Source organism: Talpa europaea, assembly GCF_964194135.1.
Source record: "Talpa europaea genome assembly, chromosome: 15".
NCBI classification, from domain to species: Eukaryota; Metazoa; Chordata; class Mammalia; order Eulipotyphla; family Talpidae; genus Talpa; species Talpa europaea.
Window position 1 is genome coordinate 48,730,382 of NC_140083.1, and position 26,977 is coordinate 48,757,358.

Below are 26,977 nucleotides of genomic sequence, written 5' to 3' on the forward strand. Positions count from 1 at the left end.
TGGGAGCCACAGGTTCGGAAAGAGTCGGGGTGGGGGAATTCAGCGACGGGGCTGTAACTGTCTTGTTTTGCTTGCCCCACAAACCTGTACGGGCATCCGCTGCGCCCTCCCGGACGTTCAGGCTGTAGAACTGCTCTCAGAATGACAGGCTGGTGGCACCGGGTTGGGACTGGGGTGGGGGTGGGGTGAAGGGGGAGCCCCAGGCTAGGGGGAGCTGAGGGTTAAAAATAGCAGCCCGGTTTCGGTTAGCAAATGTGGAGGCGGGGAGCTGGGGGCGGGGCAGGCAGCCGGCAGTGTTTGCCCGCAGGGCAGGGCTGTTTCCCCTGGGTCCCTAGAGTGAGTCACGGTGGAGACTGCCGAGGTGCTGGCACAGCGCCCCCACGGGGCGAGGGGCTGGGCACAGGCTTGGTCTCCATGGTTCTCGAGCCGAAGGAGGGTTGCCTGTCCCTTTCAGACTTTCCGACGGCCCATCTTGAGATGGGCCCTAGGCACTGTGTGATAAAGGGAAAGAAATGCATCATTCTGAGGGCAAAGACCTGGCTTTAAGTCCCAGCCAAATGGCTGTGGGGCTGGGGCAGCAGGGCCAAGCCTCTGAGGGCAATAAGTCTTGGCTTCCTACTCTTTCAAGTGGGAATTTTGTCTTATGTACATGTAAACACTTGGGGGATTCTAAAGCATCCTACAGATGTTAACTATCACCTTAGGCCCTACTGTGCCCTTTGCAAAACCTGGCAGAAGGGCCTTCCTGTAATAACACAAGAGGGAAGAGTCAGATGACCTTGGCAGACTTCCTTTTCCTTTTCTAAATAGCTAAGTGCAACCTTGGGAACATGGTTCTCTGTGCCTCAGTTTCTCCATCTGTAATATGAAAATAATAATGGTATCAACTTCATGGAGTTACTATAAAGCTTAGAGTAAGTAACATTAGCACCGTGCTGGTCAGAAAGCAGTGCTCACAGAATATTCATCATTATTATTAATGTTTTGTTCATATTTTTGAAGGTCAGGGATAGGGAATGTTAAAGACATGAAGAACAGAAACTGGGCCCAGCCCCAGTTCACAGAAAAAACCAGGCCAAATCACTGTTCCAGATTCCTCCACCCTTAAGGGCCTGAAACAGCAGGAGCATCTAGCCAGAAGTCACAGGGTGGACCCCTTCTCTCTCACTCCACCACCCCCCAGTATCCCCCAGTGAGGTAGGATGGATTGGGGGACCCAAGACCTTCGAAGCCAGCTGGCTCTGGGGAAGGCCTGGGGTGGGCCCGCCCTGATGGCCCCAGTGCAGAGCACCTTGCCAGCATCTGCTGGGGTGACCTTTATGTTCGCCCCTCCCTGGCAGCTCTTAAGAGAAACATGAGGCAGAAGAGGGATGGGAAGGTCGGTGATGTCAGCAGCAAGCATTCCCAGCACTTCAGCCCTGGAAGAGGCAGGAGGCATTTCTTGCAGGAAATGATCATTTTTCAGCCTACAGGCATTCATTAAGTAAGTCCTGACTTTGTGCCCAGCCCCATGCTAAGCCTTCTGCTTTACTCGGGAAGGCAGAGATTGTCGGGTTGTGGATACCTCAGAATCTCAGAGGACTTATGGCCTAAGAATGCAACACATGGGGTCAATGTCCTGTCTCAAAGGGCATCATGAGTGTCTTAACTTTGTGACCCACTGGCTCTGCCATCCTTATATTCATGTATACATGTGCATTGTTTGATTATTACAGAGGCAGTCTGTCTGCATTGTAGATAACCAAACAAAAGTGTAAAAATTAGAAACATCACAATCCCAGCTGCAGAGGTCATTACCACCCGCCTTAGTGCATCCCTTCCCATTTCCTAGGTGCTTTATGTAGGACTTTTTACCAAAATGAGGTCATGCTACACATGCCTTTTTATGCAGTCAGTGATCTCCACCTTCCATTACAGTAAGTTTTCAACTAATCACATTCCCAGTTGATCTGAAATTGACCTTCATGGCTAGTTGGTCCAAATTGGCAACTCAGGACCATGCATCTGGCTATTGACGTCCCTGAAGGCTATGTAAGCACCCTGGCTGGATTTGTGATCTGGAAAAAATCCCACCATGTAAGTCTCAAAGGGAGGATGGTGCCACCTGGTTGGCTCTGGCTGCAAAAGGGAGTGGCGTCACCTGGAGGATCTGCTGACAGATCTCTGCCGTCTTCCAGAAATTACAGGCAAAATGCGGGCTATACCTCGGTTCTACTGGGATGGAGGTTTTGGGGGGCACTCCTCTGAATGCCAGCATTCACATAGCTTGTTGCTATTCTCAGATTTGTGCTGTATCCAGGCCCTGGCACAGGTTGGTGGGGAGGAGCTTCACCGTGGTCTCTGCCTGCCCCCTCCCCAGGTCTCAGGGTGCTGTGTTCCCTGTGCCCGTCTCCTTGCCTTGAAGATGAGTGTTCCCTTCTGCTTTGGTAGGTGCCTCCACCTCTTCCATCTGTGAGTCCTGGGAGAGAGAAAGAGAGAGAGTGAGAGAGAGGCCATCTTCAGAGTAGCCACTCTGGGCAACTGGCCCTGGTTATGTAACCAGCATTTTATACCTGGCTGAACAATTTCCAGAGTGTTTTCACACAGTGTTTGATCCTCCACGGCAGCCCTGGGAGGTTTGCTTGTTTATTTATGCCCTGCTGGAGGTAGCTTACAGGAAACAATAAAATAGTAAAACGCACATTTAAAAAGCAGGGAAAATATCAGATGAAAAAGTAATGAAGGGGGTGGGGAGTGTCTCCTGGAGAGAAAAATCATATGAGGGACAAAGGCATAGATTATTATCTGTTTTTATTTTTGTTGTAGATGTTTTCTGGATGGAGCACCAGCACATGGTAGCAACATAACGCCTTCAGATTCAGGGGTGCACTGTGTCCCCTCGGTTGCCTCATCTCACCCCCTAAGGGGAGGCGGATTGAACGCCTTGTTCAGGCCAGCAGCCCGAGTTTATGTTCTTACCATCTGTGATCTGGGCAAGCTTCTTAACCTCTCTAAGCTTCAACTTTACAAAGTTTTCACGAAGGAGGATAGTAATGACTGTCACCTCAAGGAACTGTTGGGAGGACGAGGATGGAATGAGGATGCAAATCAGGTCCCAGCACAGCACCCAGCACACACTGAGTGTTCAGTGCGTGGTGGTTGCTCATTGTTAATAGTATTAATTAGTCATTATAACAAGATAAAAGGTATCAGTATTACTAAGACAAACTTGTCCCTGGCAGTCTCTGGAGTGGGCTCAGTGGCCTCATGGATGGCACAGGTGGGAGCAGCTAAGGAAGGCAGGCAGGAGTGGGGTGCACAGGTGGACTTGGGGCCTCACCGAGGGTCCAGAAACTGAGGGAACAAAAAGGAGAGCAGGTGAATGAATATGAGACCTCAGGGGAGAGAAGGAGCAGGGCTGAGAGGCAGCCCCTGGGCGGTGACCGTGCTTCCTGTTGGGGCAAGCACTAGCCCTTGAGAAAGACTGGCTGGGACTGGCTGCTAAGAGGAGCAGCTGGTCTAAGTGGGGCACCAGGGAGCGGGGGAGGGGGAGACAGGGCAGAAGCTGACTGCCTCACTTCTCTCTCCACAATACAGATGGGGCCCTTGTCTTGACTGCTCAGGATGTTTTGCTAATGATAGGAAAGATGGTGGTTAGACACCGTGGTGAACTTCCTACCAGGGATTGGAGCTACTGGAGCAGGGGAGTGAGGGCAGTCAGGGCCTGAGAAACTCTAGGGCAGCCTGTGCCAGGGAGCTGGAACTAGCTGGCTTGCTCAGGAATTCCCTTAGTGAGAAGAGGAGGCCTAACTGTAAGGAAAAAGGTGTGGGTGACAGGAAGTGGATGCCGGCTGCCTAGGCCGGCCTCCCTAAGCAAGTAGCTCTGCTGCCCTCTTACACCTTCTTGGAGGGCAGAGGGAAAAGACTGAATGGTGATCTGAGAGGGCAGGGGATAATTGGAAGGACTCTGTTTTCTTTGCCAGAGGACAGAGAGCCTCTCTGGAGAGTGCCAGTCCCAGGAACCATCAGCCACATGCATCTCAGAAAGGCCCAGCTCCCCTGCTGCAGGACCAGCGGGTCTCCATCCACCCAGAGAGGCCGGGGAGGAGAATAGACTTGAGGTTGGGGGGTGGCCAAGAGCCAGGGAGGACGCTTTCCCACCCCCAGGGAGCTCGAGCAGCCGCTGCCATGGTTACATCTGCTTCCTGTTTGATTCATCTCAAACAGCAGAAAGAGGGGGGTGCAGGCTCCCAGCCTGGGCCTCCACTGCGTGGGGCTGTTTACAACAGCCGCGTGCATGTGGGATTCCCAGAAAGAGACTCCAAACCGGACATCCTGCGGCTGCAAAATACCCAGGTGTCAAGAGCTAAAAATAGCTGCCACAGGGCCCCAGGCTTGGGGAAAGGGGCATGCGCGTCTGCAGAGTTGGAGGGCTGGCCTGGCCCTCCAGCCCCGCTCCTGCTGGGCCACAGCCTCTGAGCCTGGCCCATACGTTGTACTAACAAGAGGCGTTGGTCTGCGTAGGCCTACATCCCAGGCCAGTCACCTGTGAGCCAAGTCTCTCCTTTCCTGTGGGCAGCCTCATTGCCTGCATGGGGGGTGGGGCTGGGATGGGGCCGGGAAGGAGATGGTGAGGCTTGAGAGGGACCTGGGGGCTGCCAGAGGGAGGATATGGCAGGACACCTGAGAACAAGGAAAATGGGGCTGATGCTCCTCTAAGACCCTAAGCTGTTGCCTGTCCGATTTTCCCACATGCAGTCTGAAATCGTGGCTTGGCATGCCAAGTCAGCAGTTGCTATCTACAAGTGACTCTTTGGGATTGTCTTCATAGGGCAGACATGAGCAATGATGAAAGGGGCAGCTTCTGCCCTCTAGCCTGGTGCAGGCCTCGTGTTTGCCACTGGTATGGATCTCTGTGGTGCTGTGTTATGTTTTTTTATTTTCCCTTGTGTTCAGCTAGGTCCCAGTTGTGCTCCCTACCTGGTGGCCAGTAAGGAGCCTTAGTTGAGAACATGGAATCTGGAGCCCCAAGTCCCAGCACAAGCACTTCCATGTTGTGTAACTTCAGACACTTTATTTATTTATTTATATTTATGCTTTCAAGAACTGGGGTGTAGGCCAAAGGTGTGTGGGGGGAGTGAGAGGATTCACCAGAGACAGAATGGGGAGCAGAACAGGCAGATCTACTGAAATCCACTGCTAAGGGGTAGTGGTATGGTAGTGGTAGCAGCAGGTATGACAGGAGAGGTCTGCTGCACTATGTTGGTGAGCTCCCTGGCCAGGGATTGAACTCAAGCCTCAGTGTCTGGTGATAGCTTGATAGCACTGAGACTTTAACCCCTGTGCCACCAGGGAGGCACGTTATTTAATACTACTGAGCCTCAGTCTACTGGTCTGTATAATGCGGATGAAGACAGCAACCACATCATTTTTTTGTCATGAGGTTAGGTGAATTAGCAACAATCTCTGGTGCATAGTAAAGTGTTAATTTGCAAATTTTCAGGTGGAAGAGAAAGGAAAGAAACTGTATTTGGGAGAGGCAGGGGTTAAGATAAGAGGCCAGAGTATGCGTCTGCAAGAAAATGGACTGTGGAAGCAGAGGAGAGGATACAGCTGGGACCAAGCACTGTAATGTTTATGCCAGAAGGGAGGCTGCAGACAAGTCCAGGCCAAACAGTAATAGCCATGACCACTGAAGGAGCATCTCCTCTGGGCTGGGTGGTTCACACACAGCATTGCTAATCTCAGATGACCTCTTTTAAGTAGATGTTCTTATTTTCTTATTTCAGACAGGACAGCCAAGGCTGGAACAGGTTATATCATGTCCCTGGCTGTCCCTGGCAGTCACTGAGGGATTCTGGGTTAGAACCCATGTCTGTTGGACCTCAAAGCTAGTGTCCTCAATGCCATGGGCCCTCAGTTCCATTGTAATTTGCCACCTGCTAGGATTAATTATGAATTGAATTAATAATGAGGAAGAGAATTTTCGGAAAGGGACATTAGAAATTATTAAAAAGGATTGAGTCTAGGGAAGTTCTAGGGATTCGGGTGAGAGACTAACTTCTTTTATACCTTTAGGGGGTTCTTTGAATTTTTTTTAGTTTCAGCAAGGAGTCTACTTTTTATTTATTTTTTAAATTTTGGCTCTTTGAAAGTGAAAACCAGGTTTCCTTCACATTTCCATCTCTTTAACACCCCCCCCCCCGCCCCCCTCTCCCCAGACCCATGACTTCATCCATGACTTAATACCTGTATTTGCAATGGACTTTGTGTGTCTAGTTCATCCTGGCCTTACCACTGACTGGCCTACCAGATGACCATGATTTTGCCCCTTCTCCTCTCTTTCCTCTGTGAAGGAACCATCTCTAAAGCCCCAGCTCCTAGCAGTCTCAGCTTCTTTGAGCCAAATGTCTTCGAGAAGTTTCTCCCTCATGTTCAGGCCTCCCTGTGTCAGAAAGGCCTGGCAACCAGGATGTTCTTTCTCATGTTTATTTATTCTCAGATCTTCCTGAAGCCATTTCACCCTCAGCTTTTTGCTTCTCTGCCAGCCCCCATGTGGAGTCGCGCTTTGTCCCTGCCTCTCACAGGGAAGCAGAACCAGAGCTGCAACTTAGGATATATGAAGGGAGTCAGCCCTGAACCCAGGCCCTGCTTCCTGCTGCTGCCCACTGTCCTTCTGCTTGAACCCAGGCCTCCCTGCTACTCCTTTTTCAGCTAGTCAGGAGTCTGCAGTGAAAGGGAAACAGCCTCAAAATAAGACTTCGGAGGTGTTGGGAGGGGCTCCTGCTTAACCAAGTTCCTAGGGAAGCCCTTCAACCCAACAAAGGACCTGGAGCATCTGGGAGAACAAGCGGTCAGGGGGTACTCAGGTTTCACAGCTTTATACAGCCCTCTTGCAGCCCCTGAGGCTGAAGAGGGCCTAGAACAGCAAGGCAGGGCCCAGGACCAGCCGCTTCAGGTGCTCAGGGGCAGCAGTAGTGGCGTCCCTCCTCTGGAGGTCTCTGAGAGCCAGGGTTGGCCCACTGGGGCAGGATTTCTGGGGCCTCTTGGTTCTGGGTGAGACCAGGTGCTCTGGCTTGGAAGGTGACTGAAGGTCCAGGTACCTCAGTGCCTCTTTAGTCTGACTGCAGTTGCTTCCAAAGAAGGTAGACGTGGAATGAGGTGTAGCATGGACCCCACAAACACTACCCTGGCTGAGACGGGTGGAGAAGGGCCCCACCCTCAGTGTTGCTCCCAGACCCTGAAGTCCACTCACCCCTGGTTTTATTTCACCAACTTGATGGTAACAGTTCCGTGAGAGAGGCTGATGAATCTGGGTCCCAAGCCTGGGGTGCAGAATTCAGTTCAGCACTTTCTGGGTGCCTCTAAACACCTTTCCTTTCCCAGACACAGGAGAGCTGTGTCCTGGTCTCATCTCTGTTACCCTGGGCTCCTCTGAACTCAAAGACAATCAGCACAAAGTCAGGACATTGGGGGAGAAGCAGAACTTTTTCCAGGAATTGCTTTTGGAAGCAATCCCTGTTGCCAACACACATGCATGCGTGCAGCCTTTCTGAACAGAGATTGTATCATAGATCATCATCACAAAACATCCCTTTGGGGCCCAGTGACAAACACTACAGAGTTCAGGGTCATTAGTTTTCCTCCTATCCAGAGAGTGCATGGTGTCCGGAATCTGTGGTTACCAGGGGGAGGGAGGCAGGGGACCTGGCCCTGCTCCCAAGCGTGAATGCTGCTGACCAGCCCGCAGGCAGGCAGGGGAGGAGGAAGAGTGTTCCCAGTAGGCAGGGGTTGGGGACACAGGACTCAGCCTGACGCAGCCCCTGGGAGTGCACCCAGGAACCCAGTTCAGAAATCTCTCTTGGGGTCCTGCAGAAGAAAGAGGCGGGCCTAAGAAATCCCAAGGTTAGGGTTACTGGTCCTGGGGAGGGCAGGCTGCCTCCTGCACCAGGTTCCTTAGGGCCCAACAAACCCTGTGGTATATTCATGCCCCGTCCTAGGCAGGGGGCCAGGAGAGAATCATTGTGTTCAGTTCCGTGCTTCCCACGAGAACCTGCATGTACCCGGCACGGCTTACAGGTGGTACCAGAGACCATGGTTAATGGGAACTGTGGAAGTGGTGGACACAGTGGGTGCTGTGGGAAGCAAGGGGGTGTTGGGGTGATCTTCCTGAGACTTAGGCTGGACTTTAAGGGATGAGAAGAATTTGAATCAGCGAAGCAGCGTTTTTCTACTAAACTGTCATCCAGCACACAGACACTCGTGATTGAGGGGAGCTGCTAGGAGTCTGCCTGCCTAGCGTCCCCCCTTCACCCCCACCCCCCTCCGCCTGCCCCGTGGTGCTTGCCAGCAGGGAGTTCTCCTTTTTGAGCTTCTGGAAGAGGAACTATGGCTACCCCTTAAACACAGGCTCAAAAGCAATACCAGTTATCTTCAGAACATACCCCCCTGGCCAGACTCTAGCCCGAGCAGGGCTTCTGTGTCACCAAATGCTCCCTCTGGGGCCTCCCGGTCTCCTGCCCTCAGGCCTTGAGTGGGGACAGCAGGGGGTAATGGGCCCATCTTGGACAGAGGACGTCAGGATTTGCCTCTGCCTTCTCCCACTGGCCAGCCTCTGGGTCCTCATGGTCACTGCTGTCCCCCAGCTTGGCCCTTCCTGTGGGGTCTCACGGGCTCTGAGTTGGATAGGATGGTGTAGGCTTAGGCTTCGAACCTGGGGAGAGGGCCTTTTCCAGAAGGAAAGGCTCTATTTCGGTTATCGGAGATAAAAACTGAGGGCTTGTCTCCTGGGGGGAGCAGAGGCTGCAGGACAGAGGATGGATGAGAGGGAGGAAAAAGGGTCCTCCCTGTAGGGTCCTCGGGCAGCGTCTTTCAGACCCGCTTTTTCACATTTTCCACCAGATTTGACTCCAGATGACCCAGTTCCTCCCCCATGATGGGAACACCCCTTCTCCAGGCCAGCTCCTCCCTATCACCCTCCTGGTGGCCTCACCACCTATCCTGTCCCACCTCTGGCCCCCACCTTCCAGCCCTCTTCTTCGCCTCAGGGCTAGGAGAGCCTGGTTTGGCTGCCCAGGGACGGTTGCACCTGAGCGCATCGTGATGCTGAGGGCATTGCTGAGGGAGTTGGGCCTCCCAGGTTCTTGCTGGGGCCTGCACTCCCACTCCGGCAGGTGAAGTATCTGAGTCTCTGGGTGGTTGAGGAGGAGAAAGCTAGGGATCGCTCTTATTCAGCCTGGGAATTTGAGGAAAGGAATCTCTTGGCACCAGGCTTTAGAGTGCTCAAGCTGGAATAGGATCCGCTCTCCCCACCGCTGGCACTCTCTGCCATGCCCTCACTCCATTTCTCTTCTCTCTGCAGATGGGACCCAGGTGAGCCCAAGTGCCCACTGCCCCAGTGCCCCTGGCACAGGTAAGAGTCAGACCTGAGGACACACGTGGGGAATGCAAGTTGAGGAGTGGGAAGGTCCTGGAGGACGAGGAGCTCAGGGGTTGAACAGCAGAGGACCAGGCGGATTGGCCAGAGAGTTGGGAACTTGGGGGTCCCAGGGAGGGGGCTGTTGGGGTTTTATAGGGAGAGGGATGGGGTAAGAGAGACAGCTTGGGATCCAGGCTGGTCCCAGTGCTAGGAAGTGCAACAGGAAAAGCAAAGGCAGGATTCTCCCCTTGATTTTGCTGGGTGCTGTGAAACAGGAAGGCAAGTAGGAACCTAATATTTATACTCAGACCCTTGCCTCACGTCAGGCTGTGGGCTGGGTGGCTTTTTTCCTTTGTAGCTCCTTTAGTCCGCATACCAGCCCTGCCAGGTGGTTGGGGAAGGGCCCCTTCTCTTTGGTCCCCTCTCTGTCTCCTCCCACTGCCGGCCCAAGTCCCCTTTGCTGTCAGGTGCCCTGGGCAAGGAAGGGAGCAGACTTCTTGCTCTTCTGTGGTGTAGTACATGCCCCTGGGCCTGGCGCCGGACTGATGAGGGTGCCCCTTCCCATGTGAGGGCCTGCTGGCGGCCCTTGCAGAGGATGACCTATAAGGGCGCGTGATGGGGACACATGAAGGCCAGGTAGCCGCACTGCTTCAGTCAGGACTGTCCGAAAGTGGATAGACAGGTTGGTGGGCGGGAGACAGGACACAAATTAAAAGATAACAGTAGAATACAGTATGTGATCAGTGCCAAATGAGAGAGGCTTAACTAATGAGTGTATATATTTTTTTTCTTCAGTAAAAAATAACTAATAGAATTAGTGTGCAATAGAAGAAAAGATAGTAGTTCCCTATTAAACCGAATGAGTTTAATTAATGAATTTTAATTACTGGACTAGTAAATTCATTCAAGAAACATTAAATTACCACCCGTTGTCATTTAGTCCTAGATGTGTACTTTTCTAGAAACTTAATACAGAAATTGGGGAAAAAATAACATGAATGGACCCTGCCTCTGTGCCAGGGCACCTTCCTAGGCATTTCAGGGGAGATCCTGAGATCGATTCGTCATTCAGCCAGTGTTTGTTAAGTGCCTGTTGCTTGCCCAGTGCTGTCTGCAGTGTTAGGGTCCTGAGCAAAAACAGGTCCTTTCCTGTGGAGCTTAACTCAGATGCAGCACCTGCCCACAAGGTGCTAAAGAACACAGATGCGCCCCGTGCCTGAAATCCAGACGAGGCAGGCACTGGGCTGGGCGCAGGGAAGAGGAGGGATCCAGCTGGCTTGGAAGGAAGGGTGAGCTCTGGAAAAATAGAATCTAGGGGTGAGAGTAGCACTGACTGGCTCCCTGAGTAAAAGTTCAATGGACAAAAGATACCTGTACTTGAGACGTGGAGCTGATGGCTGTGGAGGAGGGCTCATGTTCAGGGAAAGGAGGGTTCCCATTCAGATGCCCTAGACAAAGTTGAGAGAAGCCAGGATAGCAGCAGATTGTGAGATCCCCCAAATGCTAAGTCACCCCAAGAGGTCTTCCCAGACTTGCAGGCGTAGCCTCTCCTGTGTTCCCAGCAGCCTCTGCTCTGTGATGGTGCTGTGAGTGAGGGGTAGGTCCGTTGTGTGTCTGAAGCTGCGGGTTGAGGGTCCCAGGGTTGCGCCCTGGATTCCCTGACTTGGTTCAGGGAACCTGTGTAACTTAGCTCAGATGTGGTGCCTGCCTGCAGATTATGACCTGCATAGTCAGGGAGTCATCGCAGGAAGCCAGGACACCAGATACAGAAGGACTAAGACTCTTGCTAGGGTGTCAGAGGCCCAGACTCATCCAGAATGGGGACCTGCATTACCTGGGTAGACACATAAACAAGAGGTGGGGGCATCAGAAGCACCTACTACCTGCCGTGGGCCATATAGCCATTCCCGTGCTCTCAACATCCGGAGGAGAGTGGCAGGTACTTCCCTGCTCAGTATCTTTCTCGTTTCCATCTCAAGGAAGTTGATGCCTCTTTGCAAGTCCTTCTTTCTTTCCCCCAGTTAGAAACCAGCGGCAGGAGTAGGGGATGGCTTCTTCCTGAAAGTGGGTAGGAAAATGGAGCGGGTTCATTGCCTCATCAGGACTAGAGCCCATGCTTCCTCTGCCTGAGCCAGGTAGCCTTGGGCAGGTCCCTTCCCCTGAGCCTTAGTTTCCTCATCTGGGATAATGGAATTCTTAGGTTTTGCAGACACACAAGCACCTGTGCTGCAGCTGTTAAGATTAGTAGTGGCTGTGCTGGCCTGGAGGCAGAGTATCCTGAATCCTTGCTGGTACTTTGCTACCTCGCCTTTTCAGGCTCTCCAGGCCTCAGGCACAGAGGACAGCAGGTAGCTGCCCAGTTGAGGGATGTCCAGTATTCAATAGGCAGAAGAAGACCTCTTTGGGAGGATTTCCCACTTGTGTGCCCTGATCCTGTGTACCTGCTCCTCCTTCTCCAGGAGAGGTATCTGCAGCAGCTCTACCTCTGAGCAGCTCTGGCTCTTTGGCCCAGCCTGGCCCAGCTGGCTGTGCTGGCATGGAACCCGGTCGGGTGGCTAGTTATAAATAGCCCTGCACCCATGGCCTTGTCACGGTGCTCTCGTGTGGGTGCAGAGGACACTCGAGGAGGCAGCCAAGCCTACTGTCCTCCCTGAGCCAGGCCCACAGCTGGCGGAGGGCACCAGGGGAAGGCTCCATGGGCATACACACTGTGCAGGCCCATCTGGCAGGCCAGGGCCCATGTTAGGTTTGAGACCTCGCTTCTCACCCAGTGGCCTGGGACAGTGGAAGGGTGGTGACTGGGGGTCAGAGGGACAAAGGGGAATGTTCATTTCTGCTCACTGTGCTGTCTTTGAGAGCAGCTATTAGAGGGCAGCTGGGTCAAATCTTCACTCCTGGGCAGGGAGAAGGGAAGGAGACAGCCCAGAATATATCACCATGGGGCCAACAGTCCTTCGCTAAATCCCCACAGTTGGAAAGTACTATGCTTGGAGTCAGGAGGCTCAATTCAGACACCTCCAGCAGTAAACTAGCGGTGCCTGGTTGGTGTGCGCGTCTCTCATGGGTAAAATGGAATGGAGTATACCCATGTTGCAGGGCCATGGTGAGGATGACATAAGGAAATGGCCTGGAGAGTGTTTCACCATTGTCAAGGAGCCTGAAGGAAGCTGGTCAGGCTGTAACCTAGGACCAGCGGATGAATGGTCCAGCTGACTTCCCCTCCCCCTGTGTCTGCAGGCTGCCCCAGGCCCCCAGCTGACTCGTCTGGCCACCTGCCCCAGCCCATGGACCTGCGGGTGGGTCAGCGGCCCTCGGTGGAGCCCCCACCAGAGCCCACGCTTCTGGCCCTGCAGCACCCCCAGCGCCTGCACCACCACCTCTTCCTCGCAGGCCTGCAGCAGCAGCACTCAGCGGAGCCCATGAGGGTAAAGAGTGCTCCGGGCTGCCTTGCGGCCTTGAGCTCAGCCCCCAGTCCCTCCCCACTTAGTCTCCCAGACCCTCCTTCACTCCTTGCCCCTTCCTAAGTGACAGCTCTGCCCACAGCTCTCCAGGGACGCACCAATGCCCGAATTACAAGTGGGGCAGCAGGAGCAGGAGCTGCGGCAGCTTCTCAACAAGGACAAGAGCAAGCGGAGTAAGGAAGAAGGCTCCCTGGCGGTGTCCTGCCATGTCAAGGGCACGTGTGGGCTGGGTGGGAGTGCGTCCAGCCCCGGTTTCCCGTGACTCTGCCTGTGAATGTGGGTGGAGGCCCGGAGGCCTTGCTTCTCTTGCCCATGGAGTTCCTGGTACGGTGTGGACAGGGTAATGGGTAGAGAGTGTGCCAGGGAGGCCATCTGCCCACCCACCCCTGACCCACTCCTGATTCTCTACCCCCGTAGGCGCTGTAGCCAGCAGTGTGGTGAAGCAGAAGCTGGCAGAGGTGATCCTGAAGAAGAAGCAGGCAGCCCTAGAAAGAACAGTCCGTCGCAATAGCCCCAGCATTCCCTACAGGTAACTCCCTCTCCTACCTGCTCCCCTCCTCGGCCTTCTTCCCGTTGCCCTGTAGCGATCCTGTCCCCACTCCTCTGGTAGGAAGGCTTCCCTAACCCTCCACCCACCGCCTCTTCTCTCCTGTAATGGTCTCTCCCCACCCACTTGAGGCCCTTACCCCCACACAGGCACAGGCACATGCACACCATGCTGACTTTCTTCTTCAACAGTGAATTTCTTCTCATTTTTGTATCTTCCCCTCTGCCAAAAATATTCTGATTCCTGGAGCAGTTTCTTCCCACGGGAACAATGAGGTTGTCCCCCTGTGTCTGTCTCCTCACCCAAGCCCTGGGGTGCTGGCTTCTAGGTCCAGCTCAGAGGTGGCATATATACTGCACTGTCTCCCTAACTGTTCCGGGGGCCACTGCCTCCCCTAGAGTGCCTGGGGACAATGCTGAGAGCCTGTCAGGGTGGGGTGTCTCCCAGGCCTTTGGGAATCCCCACTCTTAAGCAGCCTTGCTCTCGCTCCACAGGACTCTCAAGCCGTTGGAGACCGAAGGAGCTGCCAGCTCCATGCTGAGCAGCTTTCTGCCTCCTGTTCCCAGCCTGCCTAGTGACCCCCCAGAGCACTTCCCTCTGCGTAAGACAGGTGAGCTGGAGGGAAAGTGGGGCACCCTCCAGGGTGTCAGGGGAAGGGCCTTGGAGTCCTGCCAGGAAGGTGGGGGTTGGAGGGCCGGGCTGGGCTGGGGGTAGGCTGGGGGTCAGCACTCTGTGTCTTTCTCCCTGCCTCTGCCTTCTTTTGCCTTAAGTCAGAAGTGGCTGGAAGGGAGCGGGAGGAAGGCAGCGAGTAGGTGCAGGGCTAGTAATGCTGTGCCCCCACAGTTTCTGAGCCCAACCTGAAGCTGCGCTACAAGCCCAAGAAGTCCCTGGAGCGGAGGAAGAACCCACTACTCAGAAAGGAGAGTGCCCCGCCCAGCCTCCGGGGTAGGCCTGCAGAGGCCCTTGGGGGTGAGGGCCAGCAGGGCAGGTGGGGGTTGGTCTTCTCCCCCCAGGATAGGGTCCCCTCCTGAAGGCTGCCGTACCTCCTTATTCTGGGTCCGGCCTACACGTGCTCCATGGGAGCAAGCTAGGGCTGAGAGCCAGACCCTGCTGGGTTGTCTGACATCAGACATCAGGCTGATGTCTGCCCAGAAGCAGGCGCACCTTTTTTAAAAGTGCTGGAGCCTAACATGGCTTGCTGCCCTTCCGGACAGAAAGCAGGAAACAGACGCTGCCTACTGGGAAAGGGAGGGTAGTTCCCAGGTATCTAGAACTAGGACCTGGCCTCTGACTGCTTCCCTCTCTCCCCAAACCTCAGACTCTTCCCCCAGCAGTAGCAGCACACCTGCCTCAGGATGCAGCTCCCCTAATGACAGCGAGCATGGCCCCAACCCGGGGCTGGGTTCAGAGGTAAGGCCTTGCCACACTGTCCAGGGACAGCTTGGAGGCTCAGCCTTCTCAGAAAGTGGCCCTAACTAGGTTGAGGCCACAGGATTGGGGCAGCCCACCCAAGCCTCTGGGGTGTCCTGGGGAAGGCATCCCCGGGGGTAGAGGTCTGGGACGAGTGACCCCTGCCCTGCTCCCCATGGCAGGCGCTCTTGGGCCAGCGGCTGCGGCTGCAGGAGACCTCTCTGGCCCCGTTCGCCTTGCCGACTGTGTCCTTGCTGCCCGCAATCACACTGGGGCTTCCTGCTCCTGTCAGGGTGAGTGGCTGAGGTGCCCTCCCCCACTCCAAGCTCCCTGGCATCTTTCCCTCCCTTCGCCTAGCCCGTGGCCTTCATTGTTCTCGCTGCCAGAGTCTCCTCCCCTGTGACTTTTCCCCACCTCTTCCCCAGGCTGATGGCGACCGCAGGACTCATCCGACTCTGGGCCCTCGGGGACCAGTGTTGGGGAGCCCCCATGCTCCCCTCTTCTTGCCCCATGGCCTGGAGCCCGAGGCTGGGGGTCCCCTGCCCTCTCGCCTGCAGCCCATTCTCCTTCTGGATCCCTCAGTCTCTCATGCCCCACTTCTGACTGGTGAGTCCGCTGCTGCACCCGGGGAGGGGCTGGGGCCAAGGGCCCAACTTGGGGAGGGACTCGTCCTTCCTGCCCCTCTGCTGTACCCCCCATCCCGTGCGTCTCCCTGCTGAGGCTCTGCCCCCCTACCCTGTTCCCTTGCTTCCTTCCATTGCTCCCTAGGGTTCCCTCCTTATGCCCCCCCACCCATTCTTTCCAGTGCCCGGGCTTGGGCCCCTGCCCTTCCACTTTGCCCAGTCCTTACTGACCACCGAGCGGCTCTCGGGGTCAGGCCTCCACTGGCCGCTGAGCCGGACCCGCTCAGAGCCCCTGCCCCCAAGCACCGCCGCCCAGCTGATCAAGGTGAGGGGAACTGGGGAGAGGAGGTGGTGATGGTTTGCCTAACTGGGCCCTTGGGGACTGAAAGAGGGGGGCTTAGGAAGGGCAGGGACCTGGAGGGCCGGAGAGGTGTGGCTCTGGGAGCCATGAGCTGCGTCGCCCCAGGAGCCCCCAGCAGGATGGTGGCCACCTCGCCCCGCCCACCACACCCCACCTCACACCACACACGCCAGTGTGGCTTCTCAGCTGGTGTGTTCCCCTCCCCAGAGGTCGGCCAAGCCGAGTGAGAAGCCCGGGCTGCGGCAGATACCGTCCACTGAGGACCTGGAGACGGATGGTGGGGGCGTAGGGCCAGTGGTGGAGGATAGCTCGGAACGCAGGGAGCCCACCCATGGGCAGCACGAGGCCAGAGGTCCTGTTCCTCTCCAGCAGCACCAACAGGTATGGAGTGCCCAGCTGTCCCTCTAAAGGAACAGCCAGAAGACTGTAGGCCTGGCGTGCAGATGGAAGGAGGGAGACAGGGTATCGGCACTAGGGCCAGGTTGGGTCTGTGGTTGCCCTCTCAGTCCATACAAGGTACACACACAAACACACACACGCATGCATGCATGCATGCTTGTGCACACACGCTTATACACACTGTGAAGACACATACATACACACTCATGCACATACTTGCACTCCTGCAGCCTGCCGCCATCGGGGAAGCCGGGGCCCTGTGCAGCAGAGGCTGGCCTTGTGGAGCCCTGTGTGTGCCTACCCCAGCACCTCTCCTGTGCCAGTGGCTGAGGCAGAAAGAGGGGTGGAGCCGGGCTCAGGTGCTTCAGCCAGCGCGCTCATTGCGAGTGAAACCATGGGGTGTCTGTTTGTTAGGTGGCTGTAACAAGTACCACAAACTGGGGGCTTAAGCAACAGAAATTTATCGTCTCAGTCTGGACACTGGAGGTGTGAAATACAGGCGCGGGCGGGGTCACTCCCTCCTGAGGACTGCGAGGGAAGGAGTGTGCTAATAAGCCTTCCTCCCTGGCTTATAGATGATTGTCTTTTCCATGTGTCTTCACATTATCTTCGTTCTGCCTGACGTTCCAAATTTCCTCTTTTCATGAGGATAAAAGTAACATTGGATTAAGGCCCATCCAAATGACCTCATTTTAACTTGAGTACTTCTGTAAAGACTATTTTCGAATAAGGTCACAGGTTACATTCTGAAGGCTTAGCTCTTTCATATATAAATTTGGTGGGGGGGGGGCACAGTTCAGCCCATAGGCTGTGATAGCTGCTCACATGCGTGCAGAGGTTCGCATCGGTTCCCATATTCTTGGGCAGTGCAACGTTCTTGGATGTGAGGAGCTCCTGGTTAGAACTGAGCGTGAGGCCCTTATCTGGGTTCTGATTTTGGAGTCCTGCAGGCCCTGGGTGCAGATCTTTGGGGATCTGGCTTGCTAGAAGGCAGAGCAGGAGGCATTCTGGAATCTCTTCAGAAAAGTAGTTGGCTGAAGGTTTCCAAAGCCCTTGGGCAGAAGCCGACTGCATAGGATCCCGAGAGCCTGGAGGCTCAGGCCCTGTGTTCCCCAGGTATTCCTCTGGGAGCAGCAGCGATTAGCCCGGCGGCTGACCGGTGGAGGTGCTGGGAGCTCGGTGCTGCTTCCCCTGGCCCAGGGTGGTCACCGGCCCCTGTCCAGGGCTCAGTCGTCTCCAGCTGCACCTGCCTCGCTGCCAACACCAGAGCCCGCCAGCCAGGCACGCATCCTCTCCAGCTCAGAGAACCCCACCAGGACCCTGCCCTTCACCACAGGTGAGATGGGGTTTAGAGTGAGGCAGGAGGAAGGGGCTGGAGGTTGCAGAGATCGGGGTGTCACTCAGAACAGTCTTGAGGACACTGAGCCCTGTTGTGCCTTGCTAGCCCCATACAGCATCCATGAGGCAGGTGCAGTAGGTGGTGGTTCTCGTTTTATAGATCGTGTATCATTGTGGTATTTTATATTTATTTAAACATCTCTTATCGATGGGGCAGTTAGACTGTCATTCATTTTCCCTCATCCGAGTGTCCATGCACACAAGGATTGTCTCCTTGAGGATCACTCTTAAGGAGCACATCCCTGGGCCTCTGACAGTGCCTGATGTCCTAAGATGAGCTGACAGGGACTCTCCCAGCAGTGGTCGGGCCCTCTTCTAGGCATCCAGCTACTCAGGCGAAGTGGTCACTTCCCCAAAATTGTATCTGTCTTGGCACATGGCTCGGTGTCACTGTAGGCTTTCCAGCTCCTGGTTTGGGGCTTTCCTAGGAATTCTTTCCCCCCTGCTGCCCTCTTGGTGACCTGTTTGAGTCATGATATCCGGTGTAAGACCCTGGCCTCAAACCTCCCTTTGTTAGACTCTGAGCAAGTTAGACACATGGGGCCGTGGAGGAGGGCAGCGCCAGGGAGGCTGGGCTGTGACAGTGACGTTGGCTGGGACTGTGTGGGTGTGTGTGGGGTGCCTGAGGCTTTCTGGATAAGTGTGCATATGCGTGTCAAGTGTGAAGGGCCAGGATGGGGTGTCCTGGGCCTGACTCCTTGGGGGTACTGTTTGTGGGGGTGCCAGCATGAGCTCTGTTTGTAGCCAGTGGCCCAGAGGGTGGGACTCCCCGGATGGGGGTGTTGACCCTTGCTCCCTGCAGGGCTGGTGTACGACTCGGTCATGCTAAAGCACCAGTGCTCCTGCGGAGACAACAGCAGGCATCCGGAGCACGCTGGCCGCATCCAGAGCATCTGGTCCCGGCTGCAGGAGCGGGGGCTCCGGAGCCAGTGTGAGGTGAGGGGGCAGGCTAAGGCTAGGTGGTGGGCATGAAGGCTGGGGTGCACAGGGACTGAGGAGCTCTGTGCGCCCTTCCTTAGTGTCTCCGGGGCCGCAAGGCCTCCCTGGAGGAGCTGCAGGCAGTTCACTCAGAGCGCCATGTGCTTCTCTACGGCACCAACCCCCTTAGCCGCCTCAAATTGGACAACGGGAAGCTGCCAGGTAGAGACCCCATGGCGCCAGGGAGACTTGGGCCCACCCTGCTCGCCCAGCTGTCTCCTGTGCTCTGGCCCCTTCTCTGCCCAGCCTGTCCTTTCGGGATCCCAGACATCCCCATGCCACCCCTTGCTCCTCGCTACCCACTTCTACCCCGACCTCCACATCCGGCCCAGCCCTCTTCCTCGGGGCCCCCGCCCCCAGCAGCCGAGACTAAGAAGGCGCAGTCACATAGACTGGGCTCTCCCCACAGGGCTCCTGGCAGAGCGGATGTTTGTGATGCTGCCCTGTGGCGGGGTTGGGGTAAGTGTGCCAGGGGCTCTCGAGTGGGCATCGTCTCTGGGTCTCCCCTCTTGTCCTCCCCGGCCCTGCCCCGGCGGGCTTTCCCATAATGCCTCTCTGCCGGCGGGAGGCTCCTTGCGGACAGGTGTGCCCTTGACCCAGTGTCTCCCAATGTAGCTGCCAGTGCTTCGCATGTAGAAGGTGTTTGGTAAAAGTTGAGTGAGGTTCAAAAAGCAGGGTCAAGATTAGGGCTTGGGGTGTCTCCCTTCATAAGACCCCAGTGGCGTCTCTGGGCAGAGTTGGGCTGCCAGGCTCGGGCTGTGGGGTGCCTTCAGGGTCCTTGGTGATCCAGGCACATCCCTCCCCAGGATGCAGCCTCCCAGCCAGCCTTACTTCTCCCCTCACCCTGCTTGGGGACTTCCTGCCTCTCCTGGCAGTACTCTCCTGTCCTCAAAAGGTCCTTGCAGTGGTTTCCCAGTCCGGTGTGTGGAGGCAGGGGATGGAGGCTTAGTTCTGGAGGGGAGATGGGAGCTGTAGCTGGGGGGGGCTCTTGGGGAGCCAGTCAGTGCCCTATTCACAACTTCCCATTTCTTGCCACTTTCTGATTTTTCCAACTGTTGTTGCTTCTGTTTTCTCCTCCCTCCTCTCCCTCTCTGTCTCTCTGTCTCTCTCTCTCTTTCTCCAGCCTCTTGCGACTCTCTCTGCCTTCCTCGCCTCTCTTGGTCCGCCTCGCCCTCCCCATCTCCCCATCATGCCCCCCGGCCCCTCCCTAGCCTTGAGGCCCAGGGACTGGGTTTGGGGGGCCTCCCAGCCTGGGCTAGGGGCCCTGAGTGGAAGACAGTGGTGCAGACGGCCCCTCCAGCTCCGACCGTCCCGCAGGGCCTGAGCAGAGTCAGCTGGGGCTTAAAACCCCCTCCCGGCCCAAATCCCAAGTCCCGCCCAGGTAACGCCATGCTCCCTCCCCTGACCGGGGAGGCAGGAGCGATGCTGCCAGCAGAGTGCTGGCCAGATATGGGCTGGTGATGTGGACTGCAGCTGGGAAGAAGCCATGCTGGGATTGGGGGACACAGGAGGCCTTGCCTTTGGGCGGTGGGGCACTGGGGAAGCAGCGCTGTCTGCCCAGCTCCCTGCCCTGGGGTCCTGGCCGTGGGGTGGGCTCTGCCCCCTTGCCCCGGGATCCTTTGGGGAGCCTGGATGAAGTGCGGGCCCTGACTCTGGCCCCCACAGGTGGATACTGACACCATCTGGAATGAGCTGCACTCCTCAAACGCAGCCCGCTGGGCTGCCGGCAGCGTCACCGACCTCGCCTTCAAAGTGGCTTCCCGAGAGCTAAAGGTAGGAAGTTTGAGTTAAATGGGGCAAGGAGGAGCTGAAGGCTGGACACCCAGAACCCCAGGCATCTCATTCTCTTAGTTGGCACCCAGGGTTTGGAATGGAAGTGGAGAGCTCTAGTGACCAAGTGAGCAGTGTAGTGACCAAACCTGTTGTTACAGGGCAGCCCCCATACAAAACGGGTTGCCTGACTGTGTGTCCTCACCCACGTGCTTAAAAGGACTTATCAGTACTCTACTGCAGGCACACACGAAAGGTTAATAAAAGGTTTATTTACAAGGGAGGGGCAAATGAGGAAATGTACAGCTCAGGGAGAAAAGTGGGGGACAAAGTTTTAAATGCATCCTACCCGATCCACCGATCAGGAATCCCAAATGGCGCTCTGAGAGCTGGCCGTGAGCCAGGAGCCGTGAAGCCAGGAGGCGAACAACAGAACGAGAGCCCCCAAGGCACGCGTGTTTGGTTTTTATACTAAACCTGGCCGCTTAACTCCACCCTCAGGTCCCAGCCACCTTCCCTTTGGTGGTGACGGGATTTGTCTTTCCCAATGTCTTGATGGCTTTGGTCTGGAGTGGGGGTGGAGTCCACAAAGCCTGAATGGAATTAGTTCCCCCTAACACTGTTACCGGGTGAGCAGTCAAGCCACTGTGACCCCTGGGCCTTTTGTGTCTAAGAGACCAGATCCCTATTCAGGATCCCTCAGCCCAGACACGCCATGTGACTGTGGTGACTGTCGGCAAGTCATGTGGAGCCTCTGGGCCCCTCAGGTCGGTCCTTTGCAGAACTGAGCCTGGTGACCAGGCTGGTGCAGCCTCCTTTGCTCTGGGCTAATACCTTTCCCGGGCATGCCCCACCCCCCCACAACCCCTTTGTTTTGATTGTAGCCCAAGGCTTTCTCAGTGTCTCCGTGTCATGGCTCCTGGGGGCTTTGAAATCCTGGCTCCACTGCTCACAGCCAGGCGACTCTGCACAGGTTGTTTAACTTGCCTGAGCTTCAGATTTCTCCTGTCTGTAAACTGGAGATAAAATTACTGTTTATCTCATGGAGAAATTGCGAGGATTAGATAACATTTACCTCAGAGAGATGTTATGAGATGCATGCAGCACTTACAAAGTGCTTAGCCCAGCGCCAGGTACACAGTTTTAGCCTAATAAGCAGTAGCTGTTGTCATTACAAGTGATAACAGCCAGGGCACCCCAGGCTGGGGGTTCCGTGTTCATGTCCAGACTGAGAGCAGAGGGTGCTGGCATGGGGGTGGAGCACAGGGTGCCTCATCCAGCCTGGGTGCAGTTGGACAGGCTGGCAGCCATCACCCTGTGGCCCCTTCCTGGGAGAGGAGCGTGGGGCTGGGGGGCAAGGGTCATGGGGATGTGGGCCAGAGGGCCATCTGTTTGGTTGACAAGCATTCTTTCTGTTTCTAGAATGGTTTTGCTGTGGTTCGGCCCCCAGGACATCATGCAGACCATTCCACAGCCATGTAAGACCCTGGGGGAGGTGTGGGAGGAGCAGATGGGGGCCAGATCCCCAGGCCCTGCCTGTTGGGACATTCCCCTTCCTTCCCTGAGGCTCTGGGGCTGGTAGAGAGAGGAGACAGGATTGGTGGGGGCACCAGAAGGGAATGGGCTGGCAGGATCTCTCTCTCCTACCAGGGGCTTCTGCTTCTTCAACTCAGTGGCCATCGCCTGCCGGCAGCTGCAACAACAGGGCAAGGCCAGCAAGATCCTCATTGTGGACTGGGTAGGTCCTGGTTACTAACCCTTCAGATCTGAGCGCCCTGTGGAACAAGTCCTGAGCCTGGTGTCAGAGGCCATGACTTCATGTCCTCTGTGTTACCCCGAGCCTCAGTTTCCCTTGTGCAGAATGCAGATGACTATGACATGGTGTCATGGGACAATTAGGGCCAGGAGCAGGTGTATGGGAAGGTCTCAGCCATGGAAACTCCCACGATGACTAGGAGCCATTTGAATGTTGTCATCTGGTGTCTGTTGGTTTCCTTCTTTGGAGCTACATTGCCCCTGCAGATAGTGATGATACCATAATAATGGTAGCGATGACATCAACGTTTGATCACTGAGACATCAAACACTGGTGGTTCTGTGAGGCGTTAACACTGACTGGGCTGGCTTACAGATGAGGGTGGTAAGCACAGAGCGGGTCAGTCACTTGCACAGTCACAACTAGTCAGTTCAGGAACAGGGCGTGGAACCCAGGTGGGTCAGCGGGCTCTGCGGACCTGACTACTGAGCTACACCAGAGAAGGAGGACAGACAGTGAGGAACTTTGCACACTTCACCTGTGTGTGGTCCTGTGGACCCTCCTGGTGGGGACGGCACTGGGCCCCATGCACCTGACCCCCTATAACTGAGCTCAGTTTCTGATCCCCTGCGTCGCCCCGTGACCTTGGGCAGGACACTGCACTGAGGGCTCCCAACACGCACTCCTGGGCCTCTGTCTCCTGCCCCACATGTTACTCTTGCTCACACCCATGATCCGCCTCCCCTCCTCAGGCTCTCACACTGTAGCCAATCTGCGCCCATGTCATATACACATCTGTACACGGGGAGAGACAGGCCTCTAGATTGCTTGAGTCCATTAAACTCTTTGGCGCTAGAAACCCCGGTTTCCTGACCCCAGGTTTAACATCCTGATCCTCAGAATGCTCACAGATCTCAATACCCTTCCAACTGGTAAAGTCTCCATCTCTGCTTTCAGACTTTCCCTAATCCATTTCCTGTCTTCCCTCCAGGATGTTCACCATGGCAATGGCACCCAGCAAACCTTCTACCAGGACCCCAGTGTGCTCTACATCTCCCTGCACCGCCACGATGACGGCAACTTCTTCCCGGGCAGTGGGGCTGTGGACGAGGTAACCACACCTTCCAGCCCCAGTGGCTCCCTCATGGCACTCACTCTGTTAGCTTTGTGCCCCCGAGCAGATTATTTAACCTCTCTGATCCTTTCTCCATCTGGAAGAAGCTGGGTGAGCTGGGCTTACGGCACTAGCATCGGGGATTCATCCTCTGGGCTCTGCTCTCACGTCTCTTGTTTCCTGTTTTCCAGGTTGGGGCTGGCAGCGGCGAAGGCTTCAATGTCAACGTGGCCTGGGCTGGAGGTCTGGACCCCCCAGTGGGGGATCCTGAGTACCTGGCTGCCTTCAGGTTAGTGCTCTGGGGAGCCAGAGCGGGCCTGACCCACAAGACTACTTTCTCCTACCCTTTTTCCCGGCAGCAGCAGGTTGGAGGTGATCCATTAGCTTGTTTCCATCCCATTACTAGACGTTTGTAGCTAGTCCCAGGGTGGACTTTATGGACTCAGAGAGGGGGAAAGGCACTATTGCTGGACTCTGGTGGCCCCGAGTCCTGATGGAAAGATGGGAAACACCCAAGAATAATAAGTCAAGGGTATTTTATAAGGTTGCATGTCACAAGACCCAGTGTTGAGCTGAGTGCTGGGAGGGGCAGGGGGGTGAGCAGAGCTGCAAACGTCAGTCAGAGGAAACTGCCTGGAGGAGGTGGGCTTCACACAGGAGATAAGAAACTTAAACTGTGGAGAAAGAGTTTGGAATTGATTAAGGGCAGTTGATTAGGAAAAGCCAGTCTAGAAGAGGGGCTTTGGGCTCTGTTCAGGAGCTCTTAGATACCTCACTCCTGGGTCCCTGTATTCCATTTGGGAAGAGAGAACCCTGGAAATTAGTCTCTGATTACTTTTCTCCAATTATCCCCCTTTTTGCACCCTCACAGGATAGTCGTGATGCCTATAGCCCGCGAGTTCTCTCCAGATCTGGTCCTGGTGTCGGCTGGGTTTGATGCTGCCGAGGGCCACCCAGCCCCACTAGGCGGCTACCATGTCTCCGCCAAATGTAAGAAGGGAGATGGGAATGAGGCTGGGAAGGAAGGCACTGCCAAGGCAAGGGGAGGTGACAATGCCAGCCCATGGCCACAAGCGAGAGGGCCCCAGGGGGTGTGGCGACTGGCCCTGGCTGTCCTCGCCTGGCACAGCACAGGACCCTTTCTTATGGCCAGGTCCGTGCACCATGGAAGACCTAACCAAGTCACACCCTGGAGAACATTAGTCGTATAGAAAGTGCAGCTGTAGTTTGCCTCCATCCCAGTGGTGTCATCCCCACCTGGCTTCCCCTGAGAGAGAGTGAGGAGGAGCAGTGTTCCCAGAACAGAGGGAGCCCACTCAGCCCACGGGACCACAGGCCTGAGGACAGAGAGAGATGGGATAGCTTTAGTGAAAAAGACCTAGCTGGAGTCCATGCCTGAGGATCAGGCCCTGCCCAAGTCAGCCTGGAGCCTGGTGCGAGTCTCCTACCCTTCTAAGCCTTGAGGGAGGTATGCTGATAGGTTTTGCATGGCGCTCCATGCGAAAGCACTTGGGAACTAGAGATTTATGTGTCTGAGTCATGTGTAAGGGAAGAGGCAGCAGGAAAACAATGGGTAGACCATGGATCCACTTCTTCACTCCTGCTCCCTCTTACCCCTGCCCCCTACCATCTAGGTTTTGGATATATGACGCAGCAATTGATGAGCTTGGCGGGAGGTGCAGTGGTGTTGGCCTTGGAGGGTGGCCATGACCTCACGGCCATCTGTGATGCCTCCGAGGCCTGTGTTGCTGCTCTTCTTGGCAACAAGGTGAGCTCCCTACCCCCAGGTCTGTTCATCTGTGAGGCAGGTTGCCCATCTGTCCCAGGACTATCCCAAAGATTAGACAAATGGAACACCTCTCCGAGAGCTCACAGTTGGGGTTGGGGGGCACGAGGGGAACAGAGTGGTCAATGGCAGCATCTCCTGTCCTAAGCAGAGCCAGAGCTGGTATCTGGGGCCCTTGGGGTAGATAGAGCTGAGCCTGCGGGTCCCCAAGAGACTGGACACTAATGTACTATTTTCTGTAGGTGGATCCCCTCTCAGAAGAAGGCTGGAAACAGAAACCCAACCTCAACGCCATCCGTTCTCTGGAAGCTGTGATCCGGGTGCACAGTGAGTATGGAGAGAAGATATCCAGGGACCCCACATTTAGGAGAACCTCGGGGTTCTAAGCCCCTCACTGACCTGGGTCTCAAGATTTCCAGTGCCAGCCAGACAAGGGCCTCTGCTGCTGGCCTGGAGCAGGACTCCCATAAATTCCTATAAATTACCCAAGCAGTCATGGTGTACCCCAAGTCACCCCTAGAGCCTTTCAGTGGAGGCCACTGCAGAGTGGCCTCTTCACAGCAGGACTGGCCTTCCTTGTCCAGCCTCTGCCTCAGGCTATGGTCAGGTCAGCAGTCACAGGAAGACTTATTTTCTGAAAGCCATGGTTCCTACCTCTACCTACCCTCAGGCCTCGCCACACAGGTTGGGAGGCTCTGCCTGCTTTGGGGACTGGGTCTTAGAATAACCCCCACATTTGAAAAGCACGTAACGATTTTCAGCTTCTATTCAGCATCTGTGGAGCACTACGTGTAAAGGCCCATGCCCTGTGCTAGGATGACACACATGACTCAATCTCTTCCCACATCAGGGCCCAGCTGCTGCTGGCTCAGCTGCTGCTGGCTCAGCTGCTGCTGAAGAAGGCTGGGGCTCGACACAGAGCCCCCATACCAGGCTCGGCTCTGGGCTAGGCATGTCCCACAGACTCTACCTCTCACACTAGGCAGGGTGGCGGTGTCCCATCTGGAGGAAGCAGTGGAAGCCCGGGTAGGGGGCTTACCGAGGGCCACGCAGAACAGAGTGGTGGCAGCTCCCCTGTCCTCACACCCCCACCGCCGGCCTCTGTGCTGCTCTGAGCATTGCTGGGCTGTGCTCAGGAGGTCTCAGCCCTCCTGCTGGTGCTGTTAGGAATCCCATCCCCATGGGGACAGTCAGAGGTGGCCTCAACCCCAGAGGTGGAGAATGGCCTGGACACCTGCTAGGCATCCTCAGGGTCATGCCAGTCTGTCAGGGCTCTGGATGCCAGGTCCAAGAAGGCATTGTGTTGAGGGTAGGGACAGGTGGGCAAGCTGACCTTGAACTGAGGACACACCTGCTTCTCTCAGGCCCCTGGCTGAGCTGCCAGACTTCATCATCAGTCTAGAATGCTTCCCTGGCAGGGTGGCAGGGTGGCAGGGCTTGTCTTCCCAACCCTTTCTGACCTAGTCTCTTGTCCCAGGTAAATACTGGGGCTGCATGCAGCACCTGGCCTCCTGTCCAGACTCCTGGGTGCCCAGGGTGCCGGGGGCTGACGCAGAAGTGGAGGCAGTGACGGCACTGGCATCTCTCTCCGTGGGCATCCTGGCTGAGGAGAGGTAATGCCAGAACCCCAGCCTTGGCCGGCAGCCTCTCTACCCCCTTGGGTTCTCCCAACAGGAGGACCCCAGTTCCTAGCACAGCTCCCCAGCCTTCTCAGGCCCTTCCTTCAGCACCCCAGCATCTCTGTCTTGTCCCTCCCCAGGCCCTCAGAGCAGCTGGTGGAGGAGGAAGAACCTATGAATCTCTAAGTCTTCGGAAGCAATCTGCCCATCCACCCTACCCTCTGGACCTGGTTCTCTTCTAACGTCTGGCGACAGTGCCCCTCCCTGGGTCTTCAGAGATCCTGTGGGCAGGTAGTCAGGGTCAGAGAACAGCCTCTTGACAGTCACCCCAAGGAGTCTCAGAAGGCTCCTGGGTCTA

General features: G+C 55.7%; 1 protein-coding gene across 8 annotated transcripts; it reads left to right on the top strand.

The window, feature by feature from the left end:
* Positions 1-3,664: 3,664 nt before the first annotated feature.
* Positions 3,665-26,805, top strand: HDAC7 (histone deacetylase 7; the record flags this gene model as incomplete). 8 transcript variants are annotated; one of them, XM_084255486.1, is made up of 25 exons in its annotated part: positions 3,665-3,692; positions 12,635-12,822; positions 12,941-13,031; positions 13,276-13,387; positions 13,900-14,015; positions 14,249-14,374; positions 14,724-14,815; positions 14,998-15,108; positions 15,241-15,421; positions 15,621-15,751; positions 15,905-16,180; positions 17,315-17,534; positions 18,399-18,532; positions 18,616-18,736; positions 18,984-19,033; positions 20,240-20,347; positions 21,767-21,822; positions 21,995-22,082; positions 23,092-23,211; positions 23,406-23,503; positions 24,086-24,204; positions 24,849-24,982; positions 25,243-25,327; positions 26,478-26,613; positions 26,760-26,805. In XM_084255486.1, 24 exons carry the CDS (start codon positions 12,682-12,684, stop codon positions 26,803-26,805), a joined length of 2,892 nt encoding a protein of 963 aa, XP_084111612.1. The 8 variants fall into 8 exon arrangements, with proteins under 8 accessions (XP_084111612.1, XP_084111613.1, XP_084111614.1 ...); XM_084255487.1 differs by lacking the exon at positions 3,665-3,692 and adding an exon at positions 9,343-9,391 and having other exon boundaries at positions 15,621-15,789; positions 15,973-16,180; XM_084255488.1 differs by lacking the exon at positions 3,665-3,692 and adding an exon at positions 9,343-9,391 and having other exon boundaries at positions 15,621-15,763; positions 15,986-16,180.
* Positions 26,806-26,977: the final 172 nt, after the last annotated feature.